The 24,026-nt window shown below is 43.3% G+C and overlaps 1 protein-coding gene across 1 annotated transcript in view; it reads right to left on the bottom strand.

Annotated features, from left to right (window-relative positions):
• Positions 1–24,026, bottom strand: part of ABCA1 (ATP binding cassette subfamily A member 1) — a 147,487-nt gene that overhangs the window by 102,997 nt on the left and 20,464 nt on the right. Inside the window, exons 2-4 of the mRNA XM_032164775.2 lie at positions 19,209–19,366; positions 4,705–4,798; positions 22–163 (exon numbers count right to left, since the gene is read on the bottom strand). Of these exons, the coding sequence (XP_032020666.1) occupies positions 22–163; positions 4,705–4,798; positions 19,209–19,274 (302 nt within the window). The 5' untranslated portion in view covers positions 19,275–19,366. The remainder of the gene's footprint in view (positions 1–21; positions 164–4,704; positions 4,799–19,208; positions 19,367–24,026) is intronic.

A 24,026-nucleotide genomic window follows, 5' to 3' on the forward strand; every position in this document is an offset into this window, starting at 1 on the left:
AAAACCTGATCTGATACTTACATGGATTTGTTAAAGTTTCCAACAACTCCGGGAGCCTCCCCAGGAGTCGGGTAACGGAAACAGGGGTTGTTGGCATTACAGATAATCCCCTGAACCCAAGGAAGTGTTCCTGCAGAGGGCATGGCTTTATTTGGAAAATGGCCTGTTGAAATCGAGGAGTAGAAAAACACAGGGAGAAACATTAATTCTCTGAAGCGATTTTGAGGCTCCATTTATACAATGCTTCATGCCAAGTCTGTCTGTCCCATTCCCCACATCCCAGAGACCTGTCTCTTCTGAATAAATCTGACTCTCAGGTGGAAACTTGGCCTCACATGCCATTCTTAATCTAGTGGACATCATCTGTAGAATGGGGTTCATGATACCAGTGTTGGAGAAGGGATGAGAGGGGTCCTAAGCAGAAAGTCCCTGGCGTCCTTAGTTCCTCTCTGACAGCCAGCCTCAGCTCTCAGACATAGAGGGGACTTGGGGATCCCCTAAGCCTATTTTTTCATACTCTAAGGAGGTAACTATGGTAAGATAAAGTGGGCCGGGCACGGTGGCTCGCGCCTGTAATCCCAGCACTTCGGGAGGCCAAGGTGGGTGGATCACCTGAGGTCAGGAGTTCAAGACCACCCTGGCCAACATGGTGAAACCCTGTCTCTACTAAGCATACAACAATTCGATGGGCTTGGTGGCAGGCGCCTGTAATCCCAGCTACTCAGAAGGCTGAGGCAGGCGAATCGCTTGAACTCAGGAGGTGGAGGTTGCAGTGAGCCAAGACCGTGCCATTTCACTCCAGCCTGGGTGACAAGAGCGAAACTCCATCTCAAAAAAATAAAAATAAATAAAATAAGATAAGGTGACTGACAAAGAACACTCGCAAAGTTAGCTGGCACGACTAGGAGGAGAACCCCCATCTCCATGGTCCCAATCCAAGCCTCTTCCTACACCTGCGGTTAGACTGGAATTTAGCTCATCTCAAACCCCTGTGGTACTCTCCTCAATTTGCCAAACATTTGTCAGTTTCACCTCCTCTGCCAGCTATAAAGCTCCTCAAGGGCACCTGAAAAACACACAGGCTTGGGATCTGATGTCATCTGTGAAGCTTCGCGGGTTTTGTTGTTATTATTGTTGTTTTGTCACTAATTAAAACAATGAGGCCCCATGCACTAGGTCATCCTTTTGCTCTCCTCTTTCTTTCTTACAATGAGCTTCTTATCAAAAGGATGATGGGACATATTTGGGCTTGGTCCTAGGATTCGGTATGGCACAGTTCGGTTTGTGGCCATAATACATGGATGCTGCTTATAAGAATCAAGATTAATAAGCCCTGGACGAAGGACTCTTAACCCAAGGACCTGTTCAGGTATGGACAGAAAGGCCAGAGCTCCAGCTTCTATCATATTCTCAGGGCTATCTGTGACCCCAAGAGTTCACAGTTATCAAGAACCACAGGTCCAGGTGGTGAAGAACAAGTAGCTTCAAAGGCTTTGGGGTCAAACCAATTGGAATTCACATCCAGTCCCTGCAGCTTGCTAAGCAGTGACTTTAGCCAAGTCATTGACCTCATACCCTCAGTTTTCTCATCTGTAAAATGGTGATAAAAGTACAATTAACTTCACAGAGCTGTGGTGAGCATCACATGAGGCCCTGCAGGCAAAGCATTTTTGCAGAGTGCCTGGTGCATGACAAAGGCTCAACAAATGGGCCTATGAGGATTTTCCAGGCACTGTGGGAGTGAATTTACCAAAGCACTTATTCTGCTATTGCCCAGCAGGAACACTCCTTCCATCTCACAGCTACCACCTCCCTCCAAAGTGGGAACCTTGTTTTATTCATCTTTTTATTTTCATGCAAATGGGCTGAGCTCCCCAGAAGTTAACCCAAAGTCAGGACTTGCTGCACTTTGCATTTCAATATAGGGTCTGTCTTTCTTTTCTATCCATACTCCAACCAGAGAGGCAACATCCAAAGCAAGGATGTGATAAGATCTGATCACTGTGGCCACCCTCTGCAGGGACTCTGGCCTATTGAACATTTACACAGTTAATCTCCCTATCTTCCTGTTAATAGTTCAAGGAAAACCAAACAAGGCCCCTTGCCTAAGTCAGCTGCTCTTCATTCAGGGAGATTTACGTAACCCAACCAAATACTCGAAGGACCAAAAGATTCTCCCCTTTCAATGCCAGGAGATACTGGCACTGTAGACAGAGTGGCATAGGTGAAAAGCAGCACAGGGCAGTGACGGTGAAGGTATTTCAGGTTATCCCTTAGCAGGGGCGGCAAAGGCCCTTCCTTGTACGTTGTGCCACATCCTATTTGCAAACAAAAGTAGGATAAGGACTAGGCAGTGGGTGCACAGGAAGACAAGTAAATAATATAATGGGCTCTTAGGACCCAGGGAAGTTTTTAAGACCTTGATAACTCTGGTTTGAACTGGGGAAGATTTACAGAGTATTTCACACCAGTCCTTTGTTCCTAGGGACAAGACACCTCTTCAAGTTTCACCTTAACTTTTAACTCTGCTCTTCCAGCTAGGTCCCTGGAGGGTGATGAGAACAGAAGGTAAGGTTGCAAGAAGTGCATGGATGTGGCCGGGCATGGTGGCTCAAGCCTGTAATCCCAGCACTTTGGGAGACTGAGGCAGGCGAATCACCTGAGGCCGGGAGTTCCAGACCAGCGTGGTCAATCAACATGGTGAAACCCCGTCTCTACTAAAAATGCAAAAATTAGCCGGACGTGGTGGCACATGCCTGTAGTCTCAGCTATTTGGGAGGCTGAGGCAGGAGGCTCACTTGAACCTGGGAGGCAGAGGTTGTAGTGAGCAGAGATTGCACCACTGCACTCCAGTCTGAGCGACACAACAAGACTCCGTCTCAAAACAAACAAACAAACAAAGAAGTGCATAGATGTAAGGAAAAGTCTCATTTACCATCTGTACATACAAGAATTTCAGAACTTTTCTGAAAATTTATGATCTGTAGTCAGAGGAATCTAGGTTAAAATTCAACAACCTGCCCAAGATCGCAACCTCGGTGAAGGGCAGAGGCAGGATACAAACAAACCCCAACTTGTCTGATGCCAAAGATATTTGCAATTTCCACTACACCATCCTGCCTGCTTGTAATCATTCCAGAAAATCATTCGTCTAGTAGATGAAAAAACTGAGTTTGCCCTTGAAACTTATACTTCAGTGGTGCTTGGCATAATGCTTAAATAAAATCTAAAATGTATTTGCTCATCAATCAAAAAAACTCTTTGGGGTTCCAAAAGAGAAAACAGAATTATCTCACAGGCATATAAATTGCGTATAAATTTCAGTTTATGCTTTTTTTTTTTTTTCTTTTGAGACAGAGTCTCAGTCTGTCACCCAGGCTGGAGTGCAATGGCATGCTCTCGGCTCACTGCAACCTCAGCTTCGTGGGTTCAAGCAATTCTCCTGCCCCAGCCTCCCCAGTAGCTGGGATTACAGGTGTGCACCACCATGCCTGGCTAATTTTTGTATTTTTAGTAGAGACGAGGTTTCACCGTGTTGGCCACGCTGGTTTCAAACTCCTGACCTCAAGTGATCCACCCACCTTGACCTCCCACTGGGCCTGGCCCGCTCTTTTCTTTTTTGGTGAAATCTGGAAATCATGTCTCAGAAAATGTTTCTTGAGGGGGGTGTGTGTGTGTGTTTAATATGACTATGTGTGATGTGTATTAGAAAATTAGCAAGCAAATAACTGTTGCTATGTATTGTGAGAAAGATGGGACCAGGCCAAGAAACACAATTAAAAGGTGGCCCTGGCCCCATTGCTTTCCTGGAAGAACAGTATCTCGTAAGCTTGTGGGTCTCGTAGTGGTATGGACTGAGCTGCTTAGTGGTAGGAAAAACCACCAGGGCAGTGAAACTGAAGTCCCAGCTACATTTCCCAGATACGTAAATGTTGATCCTTTAGATTTGGCCATTTCTGCAATGTCAATCCACCCACTGAGCCCAGCCCTAAGAGAAAGACTGTGATTGTAAGACAATACACTGACAATAATAATATAAGGTAGGTATTATAGGTATTACTATTCCCTTTTTAAAAGAAGCTTAAATCACTTGTCCAAGGTCATATGCTTAGTGAATGCTGACACCAGAATTCATACCCAGATAACCTGACATCTGGAGCTTGTGTTGCTAGCCACTACTGTATTTTCTATGCTCACTGTAAAGGCTGTTATCAAAATACATGATTGACAGTCAGATGATCTGAGTTCTATTCGAGGTTGTTATGAGAATAAAATAAAATAATATTAGTAAAACTGAGAAGTTCTACACAAATGCTGCTTAAAATTCTGTGTTCTGTCATTTGCAATGTGTGATTAAGACATCATGCATATGGAAAAGACTAGGTGTTAAGGCATTATCTTAAATGTGCTTTTAATCACCACTTTCTAAAATTATCAGTAAGGTTATTCTATTTTCATGATTTAAAATGTGTAAAAGAGATGCTGGCTATTGTTATAATTACAATTATCACCATTCACTAGGACTGAAAACAGTCTCCTGAGTTCATGCCTTATCAACAAATTAGAAACCTAGGTTTTCTGATCCAAACCATGTGTGATGTTTCCCAAAGACAGCATCTTTGGAAAAGTCCAATTTAGCCCACGTTCATTGCCTGGATTTTCCCTGCCATTGGTGAGTCTCAGGAGACATCAACAGTTACTTACATTCATGTTGTTCATAGGGTGGGTAGCTCAGCCGAACAGAGATCAGGATCAGGAAGATAAACAGAGGCCAGGCCACTTCCAGCAGCAGCTGACACTGAATGGGAAATAAGACACAACACTGTAAACTTAAAAATAACATGGATGTCCAATGCCACTGGGATTTGGGAAATCCACAGAAAATTTCATTTACTAATTAATCAACTTCTCCAGTCTTTCCTACCACTCTCTAAGCTTTAACAGAACTGTTTGGAGTTCCAAACTTTTAATACACCACTCCATATACCTCTGTGTCTTCCCTTAGGTAAGGGAAGATGCTTCCTATCCTGCTTTATCTGGTTCACTTCTACTCATTCTTCAGGATTCATAGTGGCATAATTTCCTTTACTAAAATCTCAGCCTGAGCTAGAAGCCCTCCTCCTGTGCTACTCCAGTAACCCAGGCACACTCCTGCAGCATTTTCCTGGAGCTCCTGAAATCATCTGTTTCTGTTGCTGGCTTCTTCCACACACTGAGCGCTCTGAAAGCAGGCACCCATCCGAGTTTCTCGGCATCCCCAGCCTTAGCACAGTGCCAGGTATGTGGTGACTATGTTGAAAGGAGAGGACCAGGGCAACCTGCTGTGCTAAATACACACAACACTTGCTCCTCTAATTGCACACAAAGCTGCTCCCTATGGGGCAGAGAAGAGGGCTCTCAAAGACAATGAAAATTCACACACAGTTTCATATTGAGCTGTGCGCACTCAGGACTGTACAGAGAGAGTGCGAAGTCCTTCCCCATCTGTCCAGGTCTGGTCACCACCTTCTCCAATGAGTTAAAAGATCATTGAACTTCTAAGCAAGCATGATACACTGGTTAAAACAATGAGGTTTCTCCAAAGGAAAACCCTGCCTCAGTGAGTTACCAAGGGATAAATTAGCAGAAGGACAAGATGGAAATCACTAGACATAATGTAATTGAGCCCGTAGTGTTCAGAACAACTAGTTACACTGCCTGAAGTCTATCACCTCTCCCATTCCTTTCATTTCTATATTCCAACATTGTAATCAAGATAAACACCAAAGAGCCCAAAAGAGTCACAGGGTGTTGTGTTTAAGAATAATTATAACTTATAACTGTGGCTTCAGAGTCACACAGCCAAGGGAACACTGGTATAAAATCCCTTTTTGTCTTCTTTTTTTAAAAAAAGCAAAAGATTGGGCTGGGCACCGTGGCTCATGCCTGTAATCCCAGCACTTTGGGAGGCCGAGGCGGGTGGATCAGCTGAGGTCAAGGAATTCCAGACCAGCCTGGCCAACATGGTAAAACCCTGTCTCTACTAAAAATACAAAAAAGTAGCTGGGCATAGTGGTGGGTGCATGGAATCCCAGGTACTTGGGAGGCTGAGGCAGGAGAATCGCTTGAACCCAGGAGGCGGAGGTTGCAGCGAGCTGAGATTGTGCCACTGTACTCCAGCTGGGGCAACAGAGAGAGACTCCGTCTCAAAAAAAAAAAAAAAAAAAAGCAAAGATTTTTTTTTTTTTTTTTTTTTTTTTTTTTTGGAGACAGGGTCTTGCTCCATCGTCCAGGCTAGGGTACGATCTAGAGATCATAGCTCACTGTAACGTCAAACTCTTAGGTTCAAGTGATCCTCTCCCCTAGGGCTCCCAAACTGCTGGGATTACAGGCGTGAGCCATTGCACTCAGCCAAAGCAGAAATTTTTTCTTGATCTTCAAGTCCGTATATTTTTATGGAAAATTTGAAAATAAAAAAATACAGAAAAGTTTAAAAAGGTAAATATAAATCACCTTAGTCCTACCTGCCAGAGACAATCCCTAGTAAACTGAACTAACGATGGATCTCTGTTAATATCTTTTGTCTTTTTTCATGCATACATAAATAATATTTTTTCTCTACAATATTGATACTATGCAGCATATATACTTTTGTATTCTGCTTTTTCATTTAACATCATACTGGGAGAGCATTTCCCATGACATAAAATATACTCTTAAAACATGTCTTGTAATGTCTATTTGATATTCCACTCTATGAATAGATCATAATTGAACCTTTCTGCTATTGCTCGTGCTTCAGATTGTTTTGGGTGTTTTTTTTAATTAATTTATTTATTTGTTGTTTTATTTCTGATATTTTAAAAAAGTTTTTTATTTCCAAAGACCTTTGATATGGTTCTACATTAAACTCTTCTAAAAAATCTTTTTGGCAATGGACGCAGTGGCTCGTGCCTGTAATCACTTTGTGAGGCCAAGGTAGGCAGATCACCTGAGGTCAGGAGTTGGAGACCAGCCTGGCCAACATGGTGAAACGCCGTGTCTACTAAAAATACAAAAATTAGATGGGCATGGGGGTGTATGCCTGTAATCCCAGCTACTTGAGAGGCCAAGGCAGGAGAATCACTTGAACCCAGGAGGCTAAGGCAGGAGAATCGCTCGAACCCAGGAGGCCTAGGTTGCAGTGAGCCGAGATCACGCCACTGCATGATCAGAGTGAGACTGGGCAGAAGGAAATACAGCGAGATAATGACAGTGGATGTACTAGGATGATAAGAACATGGGTGTGGCTGGCGCAGTGGCTTCTGCCTATAATCCCAGAACTTTGGGAGGCCAACGCAGGCAGATCACCTGAGGTCAGGAGTTTGAGACCAGCCTGGCCAACATGGTGAAACCCCATCTCTACTAAAAATACAAAATTAGCCAGGCATGGTGGTGCATGCCTGTACTCCCAGCTACTTGGGAGGCTGAGGCAGGAGAATCACTTAAACCTGGGAAGCAGAGGTTGCCGTGAGCTGAGATCATGCCACTGCACTCCAGCCTGGGCAACAGAGCAAGACTCTGTCTCTTAAAAAAAAAAAAAAAAAAAAAAGTGATGTTTTTAATACTTTCCTGTCTTTTCTAAATTTTCCACAATGAGCATGTATAAATTATCTCATGGAACAAAAAAACACCGTTACCATAAAACTATCAAGAATAGTTTGCATAGAAGACACAACAGAATGAGAAATAAAGTCAAATGGATCCCTCTCTGGAAGAAAGCATGCCGACAGTGGAGTACTCAAGACCAAACATGGGGCTGGTCTGGCTAATATTTCTGTAAATAATCCCAAAAAGGCAACATACTCAAATCTCCAAGCTTGGGAATGACATTCAGCCTTTTCTTTTTTTTTAATAGCAAACACCTTTTTATTCTATAGCTTACTTTTTAAGTTGAGATATACATATATATCACATTGCATATCTTAAAGATATACAATTTTTATTTGTCAATTATACCTCAATAAAGCTGGGAGTGGGGGTGGGGAAGAAAGCAATTTTCTTTCTATCAAAGAACAAAACCATGACTCTATGAAAATAAACTTTTCTCCCAGCTAAGCCAGAACTCCCTCATCTCAGTTTCCCCAGGTACTTTGTGTCTGTATCAGGACTTGGTACATACACCAGGGACCCTATTTATACATAAGCTTCCGCCTTAGGGTCACTTTCTTCTTACTAAGCCTACCACATGATAACGGCTTTAAAAATGTTTGGTGAGTAAATGAGCTGAAGTTTAGAAGATAATGAACATGGAAATATAAATCAGTTGAGCCGTTTGGGAAAGCAATGTAACAATACGTATTCAAGGGTCATGTTCATCCCATTTGCCCAATTACTATTCCTGGAAATTCAACTTAGGAAACTGAACTTAAGATATCAAAAAGCTATATGCATGAAGTTACTCATTCGTTGAGACATTATAATTGCAAAATATTGGAAACAACTTAATTGCACAGCAATAGGGAAATGATTAAATTATGGTACATGTACTCAACAATATATCATGCCATCACCACAACAATGTTTATGAAACACAGAAATCATTAACCATATAATATTAAGTGAAAAAAGCAGAACACACAATTATATGCCATTCCAAGCTTGTAGCTAAATAAAATCACTTACAAATATTAACAAATACAGGAATACAACTTTTTTTTTTAAATGGCATGACTGTAAATAAATTTAGAAAATACTGAGGCCGGGTGCGGTGGCTCACACCTGTAATCCCAGCACCTTGGGAGCCTGAGGTGGGTTGATCATGAGGTCAGGAGTTCAAGACCAGCCTGGTCAACAGGGTGAAACCCTGTCTCTACTAAAAATACAAAAAATAGCTGGGCGTGGTGGTGGGAGCCTGTAATCCCAGCTACTCGGGAGGCTGAGGCAGGAGAATTGTTTGAACCCAGGAGACAGAGGTTGGAGTGAGCCGAGATCGCTCCATTGCACTCCAGCCTGGGCAACAGAGCAAGACTTCGTCTCAAAAAAGAAAAGAAAAGAAAATACTAATGAAATGAGGGGAAAAAATGAAACTAAACAAAATAGTCATCAACCTTGAAGCTCTGAAACTACCATTTGTACTTTTAGGATAAATAGTAGTTACCGTTTATTTAGGGCCCAATATGTACAAGGCACATGTTATATTAATTACTTGATTTAATCCTCAGGACAACCCTGTGAGATAGGAAACATTATTGTCTTCATTTTATATGTAGCAAGGCTAAGGCTGGAGGAAGGGTAAATCACAGAAATAGTAACGGGGTTGAGATGAGCAGCCAATTCTACCCAACTCAGGAGGCCACACGACATTCTATTTGACACCACGTGTGACTCAGGTAGGAAATGGCCCCACTAGGTGGCATGGTCTAGAAATATCAACAGGATCCACAGAGGTAAGATGAACTCACAGCTTGTAGATTTATAATACTTACAGCCAATACTGGGCAGCTACTGTGTACTCAGGACGTTTTGTGTATCTCATTTCCAGTATTTAATTCATAATAACTATGTGAGGTAGGTTGTATCATTACCGTTTTAGAAGTGAAGAAACTGAGGTTTGAACAATTTATGAGCCATAAGAAATTGCACCAATGTTTGAACCCAGATCTACTGACCCTTAAGTGTGTGCTTTTGTACCCATCACGCTGCCATCACAAAGCTATGTTTGGGACATATACATTTTAAGATATGCCACTTAAAAGAAACCCAGCACTTGCCAGCCCTGCTGAGCACTGATCTGACCCAATGAATCAAGGCTTATGTTCCTGGACATCTCTGCAGCCCCCGTATCTAGGATCCTGTAGGGCAGCAGATGCTCAAAATATGGTGGTTGACTGAAAAAAATGAATGGATCTTCCCCATGGCAACTGACAGCAAAGGGCAAACAAAAAATCTTACAAGCCATTTGGAGCAGCTGAAGCTGGTGAGTGTACGCAGATCAGGAAAAGAGGTTAAAAAAATTTATGATGATAATAATAATGAAAAGTCTTACTATGTACCAGGGTTGTGAGTGCTTTATATACATTAACTCATTTAATCATTAAACAATCCAATTAGTACTCTTGTTATACACATTTTACAGAAGAGGAAGCTGAGATTCAAAGAGTTAATACACTGCCCAATGGTCCAAGATTGGCAAATGGCAGAGCCAAGATTCAAAGCCACTCTGACTGAAGGGCTCCTTCTCTTCGCCATTATGGACCCCAACCTCCTTATGCACTTTGCCTTCACTTACCAGAGCATACAGACGCCTGCTCGCTCAAAGCCCTTGCTGAGCTGAGACACAGTGAATTAAAGAGACTGTCTCCAAAGTTCACACCACCTGAGCCAGAGAACTCATGAGAGACAAAATTTAATCTTTGCCCTTTTACCTTGGACCTCTAAAATTCTTCCCGTCATTGAACCTAGAACTCACCTTCCAAACCCAGGGGAAAGTTCCAGGTATTTCTTTTCATAATAGCCTCCTTCTAGAAACCAAACTTGACTTCTGCCAGGATATGCCATTATGGCTACACTCATTAATAAAATCAGATTTCTCCTCCATCTCTAAGCTTAGCACTTTTCCTAAACATAAACCCTCACAAATAGCTTGGAAATGAAGTTGATCCTTTACCATTACAAATTCCTACAGAAAACTCTTCTAAATCTTGCTTTGGTGCCTACCCACCCAACCCCACACCTCCCCATGGGGTGGAAAGATGGGGAGAACCATTGTTTTTAAAAGGCATTTCTCACCAAAGTCAAAGCTGCTCCAAGAGTACCAAAGCACCACTTTGCACTTCCCATCTTGTTATTTCAACATGGGGATAACATGAGCAGGCACTGCTAGAGCAGATTTTCTTGATAGCGACCCTACTGACATTTGGGAACAGATAGTTGTCGTGAGAGACTCTCCTATGAATTCTAGGAAGTTTAGCAGCATCCCTGACCTCAACCTCTAAATATCAGCACGTACATTCCCAGGATTGTGACAACTAAAAATATCTCCAGATGTTACGCCCCTGGTGGAAGGGTGAGGGTGGGGTGGGGTTGGAGGATAACTGCCCCCAGTTGAGAACCACTGCTCTAGAGTTATTATGAGAATTAAATGTATTTCACATAGAAGGCTTAGCACAGAATCTAGTACTTATCATCATGTTATTCAACATGCATCAAACCACTCTTGAATCATCATTCATATTTATGCCAACATCTCCCACACTACAGATGTTCACTGTCCACTTGATTATTCATGCCTGACTTTTGCTGCTGGCTGCAAAAGTTCATAGACCACAACCCAGTCACTCTGTGAACACATTTCACTACCTAGCCTGAGGACACAGTCACGGTGCTCTTAAATTCTTGAGATTTATCCACGTTAATTCAAGGTTAGGGCAGCGCAAGGGCCATGTACAAAGAACACAGAAAACTAGCAGAATAAAATTGGGCCTTGGGCAAGAGGCTTCTGAATCACGGTAGCCAAAATAATGCACTCCATGCTGAAAAATGAAGTCGCTATTTCTTAGTATTGAGAGATTCTTGAGAATACAACAGGGAATGAAAAAGGAAACAAGAAGAATAAACATCAGAAAAGAAGAGATGAAAATATCCTTTCTGTTTCCAGCATGGTCCTAAATCTAAGAGAACTCATAAAGTTAACTAAAAAGATGCAAATGATTTGCAAGTATGGGTAAATTAATCAGAACCAAGGTAAATTCTCCTAAATAATAGCATTGCTATAAGCCTGTGAAAACCAGTTAAATTAATATAATGTGGAGAAAAGAGAATACTATTCACAGTGAGAACAGACACATAAACAAAAAAACCTAGGTATTAACTTAGCCAAACATGTGCTTCTTATATAAAAGAAAACCACAGAACTTTAGTAGGATAAATAAAGGAAGACGAGAATTAAGGAGAGCTAAGCTCTGCCTCTTGATGAGATCATTTAATATCCAAATTTCCCAAGCTAATTTATAGATTTAACACAACTGCACTTAAAATAGCAGTAGGGTACTTTTTTTGAGCTTGATAAGGTAATAACATTCAATGGGGAAAAAACAGATGAAAATATCAAAAGATATTCTGAGAGGCAAAAAGGTAAGTGGGGGACAATGAGCTCCCCCATATCAGAATGTTCATCAAATTGAGCGTACATTCTGGGCTGTATCAGCACCAAAACTAAAACTACATATCAAATGACCAAATGAATCACTCCAAAATTGCTCCCTACACATTTTTTTTTTTTTTTTTTTTTTGAGACAGGGTATCACCCTGTTGCACAGGCTGGAGTACAGTGGTATGGTCATAGCTCACTGCAGCCTTGACCACCTAAACTCAAGCAATTCTCCCACCTCAGCCTTCCAAGCAGCTGGGACTCCAGGCAAGTACCAGCATGCCTGACTAACTTCCTTATTTTTATAGAGATGGAGTCTTGCTATGCTGCCCAGGCTGGTCTTGAACTCCTAATCTCAAGCAATCCCCCCATCTCAGCCTCCCAAAGTGCTGGGAATACAGGCATGAGCCACCATATCCAGGTTTTAATAAATGTCCCAAAAATAACTAGAAAAGGAATCACTATTTAATCAATAGTGATTATTTATTAAATAATCACTGGGATGACATGATATGAATGTCAAGAAAAATTAATTTTAGACCCATCCCTAATAGCATACATGCCAATGAGAGCTGGGAAAACTAAAATGAAATCTTAAGGGTCACATCAGAAAAATGCTAGAGAGGGGAAACGATTTTTAAAACCAGGCCTGCCTTCCCTAAACTACAAAGTCTCATGCATTCATGGTGGCTATTTAAATTGGTTGGATCCTCTGGAAAGACATCTGATCAGACACTTCAAGGGCCATTTCCCTTCAACCTAGTAATCCTGTTCCTCAGATTTTGGCCTACAGAAATAATACAAAAATAATAAAAGATTAAATGTATAGAATCTTTATAGTAATTTATTTGTAACAGCACACATGGAAAATCTAAATGTTGGCAACAGGGTTTGAACTATAAAAACTGTGTTGATGGATTACTGCACAGCTATCAGGAATGTCAAATGCATCATCCTACAGTAGATTTGGAGCCAAAAGATCCCAGCCCTCCTCTTAGCAACTTTTTTTCTTTTGAGACAGAATCTCACTCTGTCACCCAGGCAGGAGTACAGTGGTGCAATCTTGGCTTACTGCAACTTCCACCTCCCAGGTTCAAGCGAATTCTCCTGCCTCACCCTCCCGAACAGCTGGGATTACAGACAAGTGCTACCACACCTGGCTAATTTTTGTATTTTTAGTAGAGATGGGGTGTCACCACATTGACCAGGCTGGTCTCAAATTCCTGGCCTCAAGTGATCCACCCACCTCGGTCTCCCAAAGTGCTGGGATTATAGGTGCAAGCCACCAGGCCCAGCCATTAACTTATTAACAATACTCTCTTCATCTGTGAAACAGAAATTGCAATGCATACACCTCAGAATTGCCGTGAGAATCAAGAAAATAATGGATATTGGCCGGGCGCAGTGGCTCACGCTTGTAATCCCGCACAGATCACGAGGTCAGGAGATCGAGACCACGGTGAAAACCCACTCTACTAAAAAACAAAAATTACCGGCTGGGGGCGGGCACCTGTATCCCACTCAAAGTATTACTTTCAAAACTATAAAACACAGCCTACACATCAGAAATCATTATTCTAAATAAGAAGATGATTTAGAAATATGTGAACACGCACACTAAATAATCTTAAATGAAAGAAGAAAACAGAGCATAAAATGGTCCATGTATATGTAATGATTACAATGCCTTTCTTGGGCCATTGTCATTCAAATTCCCTCTATCCCAAAAGTCACCAGACAATGTGGCCTGATTACCTCAGGGAATCCTCTTGCACATAAAATAAAATTAAATTCTCGCTGGGCACGGTGGCTCAAGCCTATCATCCCAGCACTTTGGGAGGCCGAGGCGGGCGGATCACGAGGTCAGGAGTTTGAGACCAGCCTGGCCAATATGGTGAAACCCTATCTCTACTAAAAATACAAAAATTAGCTGGGCGTGGTGGTGGGTGTCTAATCCCAGCTACTAGGAGGCTGAGGCACGAGAATCGCTTGAAGCCGGGAGGCAAAGGTTGCAGTGGGCCGAGATTGCTCCACTGCACTCCAGCCTGGGCGACAGGCTAGACTCCATCTCAGAAAATAAATAAAGAAATATTAAATTAAATTCTCCTTCCCCAGTTCCAAGGCCCTGAATGATCTGGTCATGTCTATTACCAACTCATCCCCAGCCAATCTTATTCACTCCACCAGTGTCACTAGCTTTCTTCTGTTCCCTGACCTAGGGGACAGGTACCCCCAGTCTCTCTGCCTGGAATGGATTTCCCTATCTCTAGGCCTCTGATCTTTGCCTGGCTAATCACTGCTCGAACTTCAGGGCTCTCAGCTTTAATGTCACGACCTGTCATTCTAAATGACATCCCTACCCACACCTGCTAGTATCTAACACGAGTACCACAGTTCGTCGGGTTTTTTCCTTCATAATCCTCATCACAGTTTATAGTTATATTTTTATTTGTGCGATGATGTGTTTCACATCTGCTGGCCTCACTGAACTGTAAGCTCTATGAAAGCAGTACTCATGCCCGGCTTCCTCACCACTATATACCCAGCTAACCATCCCACAAGTAACAGATGCTTAATAGATATTTACCCAGATGAAACAATAAATATCTATTTGTTTTAACTTTCTTCATTCCGTAGAAGAGAAAACTAAAGCTCTGGAGAAAGGAGTTTTCCTAGGCCATTGAGGCAGATGGTGGCCAAGCTGGGATTGGAATCATGACCACTGCTGCCGGCCCAGGAGTAAGGACAGGGAAGAAATGTGTCAGGTGAAACTAGAAGTGGGGAAAGGATGCAGAGAGTTTCCATCTACTCTGTAAAATTCTCTAAAAGCTCATAAATGAGGAGTTTTAATTTTTGGATAGTTCATTCTTTATCATTAAAGAATGCCCAAATAGTGGTACTCTGGCTGGGTGCAGTGGCTCATGCCTGTAATCCCAGAACGTTGGGAGGCTGAGGTGGGTGGATCACTTGAGGTCAGGAGTTCAAGATGAGCCTGGCCAACATGCTAAAACCGCGTCTCTACTAAAAATACAAAAATTAGCCAGGCGTGGTGCTGTGTGCTACCCGAGAGGCTGAGGCACGAGAATTGCTTGAACCCGGGAGGCAGAGGTTGCGGCGAGCTGAGATCATGCCACTGCACTCCAGCCTGGGCAATAGAGTGAGACTCAGTTTAAAAAAAAAAAAAATCACAATTAACTATTTTCCCAGCCACATGACTAGTCAGATCTATTTGAGAAAATTAATAATAAAGGCAAAAGAAAAGAGGCCATATGGCCACCCTCACTTTGTCCAGTTTGTTCCATGGGGACCTTGGCCTCTGGATCAGCCTAAAACCAGATGAGGACCCTGAAAGCTCTGAAGTTCTCTTCCCCTTCCTGTCCCCAGCCCTGTTTGTACTGAATATCTGCCACCCACACAAGTTAACTGTTACTTTGGACCCAAACTGAGCTTTGCACCCAACTTTCACAACTCAATTCAATTTATTTCTTTGCCTAACAGAAACAGTGGAAAACTAACTCTGGCTGATGGTCCCCCGTGAGTCTGCACAATGGGGGCACAGGAGAGGGGGGGGACCCAGGAGTTACCAGCAAACCAGGACACAAAATGAAAAGGCAAACACTGCCTTTCAACCGCATTGCTCTGGGGTATACTGTTCAGCTCCAGGCTGAAGATAGCGTTTGTAGTCTTCCTGGCGGCAGCACACAGGCTTTATGGGTTCTTTCTATTCTTCCTAGTGCAAGGAAGCCTCCTCAAGACCTGCAAACTAATGGGCCTTAAGACATTTCCCACTCATTCAGTAAATACTTACTAAGCATGTCCCAAGGCCAGGCTCTGTGCTGGGCTCTGAGGCTAAGCGTATACACTCCAGGATCTCAGGAGACAGGAACTGCGCAATGAACTTCCATACACTGCAGGCAACAGCTATCATGGACTGCTAACTTCTTCCCCTACCTAATGGGCAGGGCTGGTTCTCACTATGTGAGCTAACAAGGTGGCCCCACAACCCTTAAGAGGTTCTGATGTCTAAACAATATAATCTAGAAATCTAAGCCAGGTGGATTGGAAAGTAGCTACCAGTCAGAACTTGAGATTCAGAGACATAGAAGCTTTAGTATATACAGAGAGCAAAGCAAAAAAGGGTCTGCAACTGTAGGGCCACCAGGAGACTGGTTCTGGTGCTACTTTTTTGACTGACCAACTCTGGGCACCTGTGCCCCCCGAGCCCCAGTTCTGTCAATTGTACAAGACGCAAGCCAGATCTTTCCAACTCTAACAATCTAAGCATCAGCAACCTGAAATAAATCACTTTTCTTTCTGATTCAGCAAAATATACTTCCTTTAGAAATCAGGAAGGGAGGGAGGTAAGGAAAACAGGCTAGCAGGCAGTGGTATAACAACTTAAGCCCCTTTGTGTCAGGGTGTTGCATCCCACTTCCTTCTTTAACAAGAACTCTGCCACAAGGCTACAAACTGCCTTCGGCTAAACCTGCCTATCTCTCTAATCCTAACACTTTTAAACCTATCTGCAATACCAAGCAAGAAGCAACAAGACCAGTGGAGTCTGGCCCAATTTGAATGACCCAACCCCACATCCTGTTGCAGGATTCCTTCCCTGGCTAAGCACGGAAAACCTCTTCCCTGCCCTTTCTTCTACCTTCAAGCTGCTAAGCAGCTGCAAAAAAAATAAAAAATAAAAATAGTTTGGAGGAGGGAAGAAAAGTCACTGTGATGGGACAGAATGAGGCTTGGCCCTAGTCCTGGGGATCTCAGCTTCTGGTTGCAGCTCAGTTGCTGGCTGGGTGACCTTGGGAAATCCCTTCCTTGCTTTGTGCCTTAGCTTTCTCATCTGTAAAATAAGAGGTTCAGACTAGACTACCCCAGAGCCATAGCCCCCCTTTCATTGCCAAGATGATATGATTCTTCCCACTACTCACTAATGGACACACAACATGGATAAACCATGACAGAGACAATTTCCCAGCAAGTGGGCCCCTTCCACCAGGATAAGAAGGGGCAGGAGCCCCGGACCACAGCAAAGGAATAAGAGTAAGGCTGGACATAAAGGACTGGAACACCAAGACCTGGGGATAACCATGGGAGGCAGGGAGAAAGGTAAGGAAGGAGTCAGAAACTTCAATATTCTCAGATGGAGAATAGGCAAAATAATGATACCACTGAAAAGCGATTTGGCACAGTGAGTTAGAGTGCCAGCTCCAGAGTCAGATTACCTGGATTTGAACCCTACCTGTGCTCCTTGTTAGTGGTGTGGACCTCAGACAAGTTACTTAACCTCTCTGAGTAGCACGTTCCCCAGCTACAACACGTGGAAATAACAGTACATCGCAGGGCCTTAAAAGGAATACATCTAGTTAATAATGCCTAATCAGTTAGTGCCTCACACATGGAAACTCATTCCAAGTGTTTGCTTTTATTTTATTAATATAATATTATCTATTATACTTTACAATTATTATTAAAACAGATAGGATCCATAGATTCTAGTCCCTGTTCTCTCACTAGAGACCTCAGAATTCAGGTTCCCCATTTGTAACATGAGAGGCTGAACACACTCAGTTTTTCTCAAAGGAAGATCTGTATACATATTGCTGAGGGATTATATTTAAGTTCTCTAAGAGAATTTTAAACACTTTGTTTTCATTTCAACAGTCATCTAAACAAAGTCTAATAAACACATACGGATTTTTTAAATGCTTACTTTAAAGCCAAGTTCTGGCACAAGATTTCAAAGCCCAAGTTTATATTTGTGTTTATGATTGTGTTGGCACCAGTGTAATTGTAGCAAACTCATGAGGATGGAACAGGTGCCATCAAATTAAGGTCATACAAGTAGAAAAATGGGTGGAGAATTCAATCATTAGCACATGATAATATAGACTGGCCAAACTCAAAACAATCAGCACGACAGCATTTACTGCCATGCAACTTATAATTTGGTTTCAGTTGAACAACAGCTGCCTCACCACATTTAAGGTATTAATTTGAATGGTATTGATTTTGCAATTTTGTTGGCACTTAATTTGTAAATATGTATGGGTCATATAGTTGTATAATAACAGCCTATAAGAAGTTTATACCTACTTTTACTTCCTAATATTTAAGTAACACTATAATAAAAAAGAAATTTAGTGAACAAAAGGGTGCTTTGACACTTTTGTTCTTTTACAGACAGTGCAAGCATTATTCTAGTTTGAGGAAAACTGAATGAAATTCTCTCCAAAGTCCCCTGTAGCCCTTTGAATCTCAGAAAGATGATCATTTTGGTTACAGACATGTTAAGCTACATTAAGAGCCAAGTGGGGATACTGGCTTAGAATCCAGGAAAAGAAAATAAAGGCAGAACAGGAACAAGAGACTTAGAAACTACAGAGAAATGCATCCTAGAGATGGGATCTCTAAGGAAGGGTGTTCAGAGATAGAGAGACAAAGAGCTGACGTCTGAGCTTCAGGGAGTTCACTCTGCCCTACAGCCCTCACATCCCTCTGTGGAACAGTTCCATTCATCTGCGCATTAAAGATGATCTCCAGATTACTCAAAGCATTTTTGGCCCATCTGGGAAGTGAATGGCTTAGAACCCTCCGCAGAAATAAAACAAGTCTCAGTTATTATATTCCTCCAGGCCTGACACAAATCTGTAAGGAAAGAATCCAGATTGACACCAAGATACCCAGTATTGATCTCTAAGAGTGGGGCCATTAACTCGCTTCACCCACAGCTTCCAGAAAGACAGGGGCCCATTAGGGGCTTTTGGAAAGCCAGGTGGCTCCCAGAGCTGTGGCAAAAGGAAAAAGTGGGGTGTTCAGGGGCAATTTGGTGCCAGGTCCTAGGGATCAGAACTCATGCCTGGGCAGTAGCACGAACCAAAGCTACTATTTCTACCTGGCTGCAAATCTGCCCTCTGTGATAAGCCACACGCCATATCCAGACCACACAGTTCTGTGTCCATAAGAGCCAGATTCCATCAATCCCTGTGTGAAAACCAACACAGCTCCCTTCCCTCCCTCCCTCCTCCAATCCCCAACTCAAAACCACAAAGAAAAGAATGAGAGAATCCCCCGCCGCCGAAAAACCCAAGCTTACTGTTTGTCTTCTTCTGAATGTGAGGTTCTTCCACAGCAGCAACCTCAGCTGAGGCCAACAAGCCATGTTCCCTCAGCTGGCACCCACAGTGTGTGGCTCGGGAGCCCTGGAAGACAGAGGCCAGAGCTCACAGCAGGGACGCCGTGGCTGGTCATTAACTGAAAGATAAAGCAGGAGGGGAAACAGCCGTCAGTTATTGCTGCAAAGCCATACACCAATGAGGACTGCTAATCCAGCCCTCTCAGCTGAGACCTCCAACACACAGCTCTGCTTCATGACTGCTTCTCAATGGATCATGAGTCCCCAGCTCCCAGCCTCTGGGTTGACCCACAAAGAGGGACTTGGGAGGTGTTCCGACAGCAGGCTAGGAGCTAGTTGTTATGGTCCTAATCATTTTAGTTCTATGGATGTTATCATTTGGGAATGAAGAATGCATTTCTGAAAATAGACCTCTCTCAGGTGGCCAAAACACTGAGGATGGAAATGGCATACTGGAATCCCAGAGACCTACCTCTCTTCTCTAAGAAAATGCCTCCCCTTACATAAAAAGTCAGCAGCATTTGTAAATTTTGCCTCAAGCCTGGAGTGACTTCTACTATTCCTGAACTTCCTTACAGACTAGTTTTCAGTGGGTTACACAACTGGGTCCTTCAAATGATAAAAAGCACCATCGGCCAGGTGTGGTGGCTCAAGCCTGTAATCCCAGCACTTTGGGAGGCTGAGGCAGGTGGATCTCAAGGTCAAGAGATCGAGACCATCCTAGCCAACACAGTAAAACCCCGTCTCTACTAAAAATACAAAAATTAGCTGGGCATGGTGGCGGGCGCCTGTAGTCCCAGTTACTCGGGAGGCTGAGGCAGGAGAATTGCTTGAACCCGGCAGGCGGAGGTGCAGTGAGCCGAGATTGTGCCACTGCACTCCAGCCTGGCGACAGAGCAAGACTCTGTCTCAAAAAAAAAAAAAAAAAAAGTACCATCAATAAAGCAGTTTCCTAATCTGGAAAGCCACAGCGTGCCTTAGATGAGTGTGAGTAAACACCAAGAAAATGCCACCGACACCTGGCTCTCAGGTAATGAGGACAACCCTAGTGCTGTGTCTCTGGAAAGAAAACAGTATCCCATGGAGAAACAAGTCTGCTGCAGCAGACTCAGGGCATCAACTGTGAAACCGACAAACAAGCTCCCATGGTCAGCACATATGCACACTTCTGGCCTCATTCCACCTGCACCTGAACACACCGCCCCCCTACTCCATTGGGTGTCACAGGTGCCTCCTTGGAGGACTGTTTGCCATGCTAGGGCAACAAGATCTTCTCATGAACAAGGGATACTACCTTCTGTGTGTCCCAGCCACCCATGCAGCAGTTACCCTTATTTAATGCTGGAATAGTCCCAAGTAGTTATACTAAAGTTAAAGCTGGGGAGGGGGCAGAAGATGAAAAATGGAAGAAGGGAGGACACACAGGTGAAAATTCGGCTCCGCTGGCATTTGGTAGCCATGAACTCTCCTAGCTCTGCTTATAAAATGGCTCAGTGAATCACTGTGGCCTCTAGAGGAGTAGGGGCAAGGGTAGGGTGGGACACTGGGCATGAGGAACAAGGAGCAGAAGGAACTAAGAATGCAGTAGCGAGGTACGGATATAAAACCAAGTGCTAGACTAGAAATCTGTGAGTACAAATGAGATCTCCATGCCAAGGTCAGTCTCTAGTAGAACAATACCCTTTTATCTCCCCCCCCAACAAGGACTTGGAATAAAACTTCTAGAAAAGTCAAGAGATTGGAGGAAATTGCAGTGTCTGAGAAGAAAAGATGGCTTACCACTATGTATTCTAATTCATTCATTGACAGTCCAATAAATCAAGAAATTCTCTGAAACAGTCAAGCCTTAGGACCTATTTCTTTTCTTTACCATTTGCTCAGCAAAATTCTAGAAGGACACAGACCTCCAAAGTTTCTTACTTCAAAAAGAGGAAGAGTTAAACCAGCACTGCATCAGTTTGTTCAAAGATGACAACTGGCAGCACAGCACTGGCAGCCAGAACAGCATTGTGAGACACATGCTTGTCATCCCAAATTGTTTTCTAAGTGGCTCAGGACAGAGCTTGCATTCCAGAAACACTGAAATTAATTAGCTAGATTTTTCTCTCACAGAAGCTGCTCTCCAGGAATCACTTCGTTGATTTAGAAGCTACATGAATCTCTTCAGATCCCCAAGATAACACTGAGGAGGGTACAATTAAAAAAGGAAAACTACCAGAAAGAGTCCAGGCATGAATTAGCCCCGGCTTCCCAACTATGTGCCCCTGGCCAAGGCTTTATGCTGTCTGAGCATCAACTTCCTCATTGTAAAATAAGGATTACAATACTTACCTTGTATGGTGTTCAACTGTGTTCTACTGTGGATTCAATGAGATAATATAAATAAGTTCCCAACATAGTACATGGCTTAATCTAAGTGCCAAAGCAATGTGAGTTCCCTTCTCCCCATTTATCTTTCTTCATTCCAACAATATCCTCTAGCTGAGAAATTGTTATATCCTGTCCAAACAGGACATTCCATTATTTCTAGCAAATCCATTGTGGGTTTCTGGAAAGATAGGAGGGGCAAAGCAGGAAGGATGAAATCTTAATAGCCTAGTGTTGCAGTACCCAGAGCCAAACCCAAATACAGAATATCACCCTCCCCTAAACCCTTAGTGGAGAAGCTCAAAGAGAAGACACACCTCTACACAACGTTCATGAGAAGGAGGAAAGGATGAGTTTTCTTGGACAGCATTTTCTTGGAAGTAAAGTGTCTGGGTTTCAAAAAAAAGGTTCTGACTCCAAGGACTCTCCAGGAAGCACACGCAGAAGGTTGGTAAGAAGTGGCATAGAGCCACAGTAGAAAGTTCTACTGTGGCTTTGCTGGGCACACATAGGCAAGCTTCCAGCTCCAATTCCTCCCGCCCACCTTGGCACTGACCTGGCCTCCTGCACAATTTGCTCCCCCATCTCAGAACACAATGAACAATACTGGGAGCAATTCTGTCCTAAGAGGAGGGTTTGGCAATGCCCGGCCCCTTCTGCTCAGGTAACTGAAGCCAAAGGGACATTTCCACATCAGTTTTCCAAGTTAGTGAACGAACAAACCAACCCCCCCCCCCCCAAAAAAAAAGATATAAAAGAGACAGTACTATGTACTAGATTTCTTAGTGTTTCAAAAGCAGCACAATCACTTCTGCCCTCATACACATTTCCAGTTACTGGCTGGAAAGGATCCCACTTCACAGTCATCCCAGTCAATAGGCCACTCTGATCCTGCTCCTAGATGACCACAACTGCCACCTCACTGACCTCCCATCCATTTGCCATAGAGTACCCAAAGTTACTCTGCTAGACCAAATATCTGAATATGCCACTCCCCCACTTAAAACCTTTTGCCAGCTCCTCAGCACCAGAACATAGAGTCCAGGGCTCACCAAGGTCTACCTGGCCTCCCTTCTGGGACTCCAGCCTACTCTCTTGCCACTCCCCACCTGCTAAGCAATGCCCTGGAGATGTGTCTACAGGCTCAGAATATGCTGCACGCTTTCCTACCCCTGGGACTTCACTGGTGAGTTCTCTTGTCCTAAGACACTTTTTCAACCACTGCTAGCCTGGCTAACTCCTAGGTCTCAAACTTAGGTCTCCACTTTTTCAACGTGCTTTCCTGATATCCTCCCCCGCAACTGACATGTGGGTTCAGGGCCCTTCATACGTGCTCCCTAGGAAGGCTCGGCTGGGAAAGAGGATTTCTACCTTCTCAGTCAGAGCAGAGACCATTTCTGTTTACTTCATCCCTGTTGTCCTTAGTATGCAAAAGGGTCCTGGCTTGTCGTAAGCACTCAGGGATGTCTGCTTAATTAATTAACTAAGAGATGGACAGGAGAAATAGGGTGTCAGAATTCAAGGGTGGCAGCACTCCTGGACCTGTGGTAACTCATTTCTCAAGCTTGATTAAATGATTTGGGCAAATTATCCCCAGAGAGGGAGCTCTGTGTTCAGCAGCTTCTACCATACGCTTGAAAGTCACAAAGGACTGCTGAGCTTCCCAGGTGACTCCTGTAGCATCCTGAAAAACGTAATAGAATCTAAGTCTGCTTCCCATAACCACCAGGTTTAGCTAAGGACTGGGCAGCCTCCCAAGGCCAGCAGGGCCATGCAGTCGACTTTCTGCCCGTCCTCACCCTCAAGCCCGAGGCGCACTCTCTCTGGGTCTCATCAGTCACCCAAGTGGATCACTCCTTGCCAAAATGTGACAATCTCCACACCTCAGCCTTGTTTCATACAGTTTGGGCATGGCACAAGTGACTGCTGGAAACCTTTGGCCAATTTTTTAAGGAAATTTTAACTGCAAATGCCACTGATATTTTGAAGTTATTAATATCTACAGAATACAACAGATTGCTAAATTAAAACCTTCCCAAATAAGCAAAAACACTCATCATTAGTTGCAGAGAAATGCAAATTAAAACCACAATAAGATATCATTACATACCCACTAAATTAAAAATTAAAAGTGCTAGCATGTGTATGGAGACACTGGGACTCAATACACTGTGGAACTGTAAAATGGAAGAGCCACTTTGGAAAATGGTTTGACAGTTTCTGCTAAAGTTATACATAGTATTAATATGTGACCCAGTCATTCCCACCGTAGGTATTTGTGAATATTTATAGAAGCCTTATACAGAATAGCCAAAAACTGGAAACAATTAGTTGTTGAAAAGACCATCAACTGGTGAATAAATAAAACTGGGGCCGGGCACAGTGGCTCATGCCTGTAATCCTAGCACTTTG

Source organism: Hylobates moloch, unplaced genomic scaffold (genome assembly GCF_009828535.3).
Source record: "Hylobates moloch isolate HMO894 unplaced genomic scaffold, HMol_V3 SCAFFOLD_10, whole genome shotgun sequence".
NCBI lineage: Eukaryota > Metazoa > Chordata > Mammalia > Primates > Hylobatidae > Hylobates > Hylobates moloch.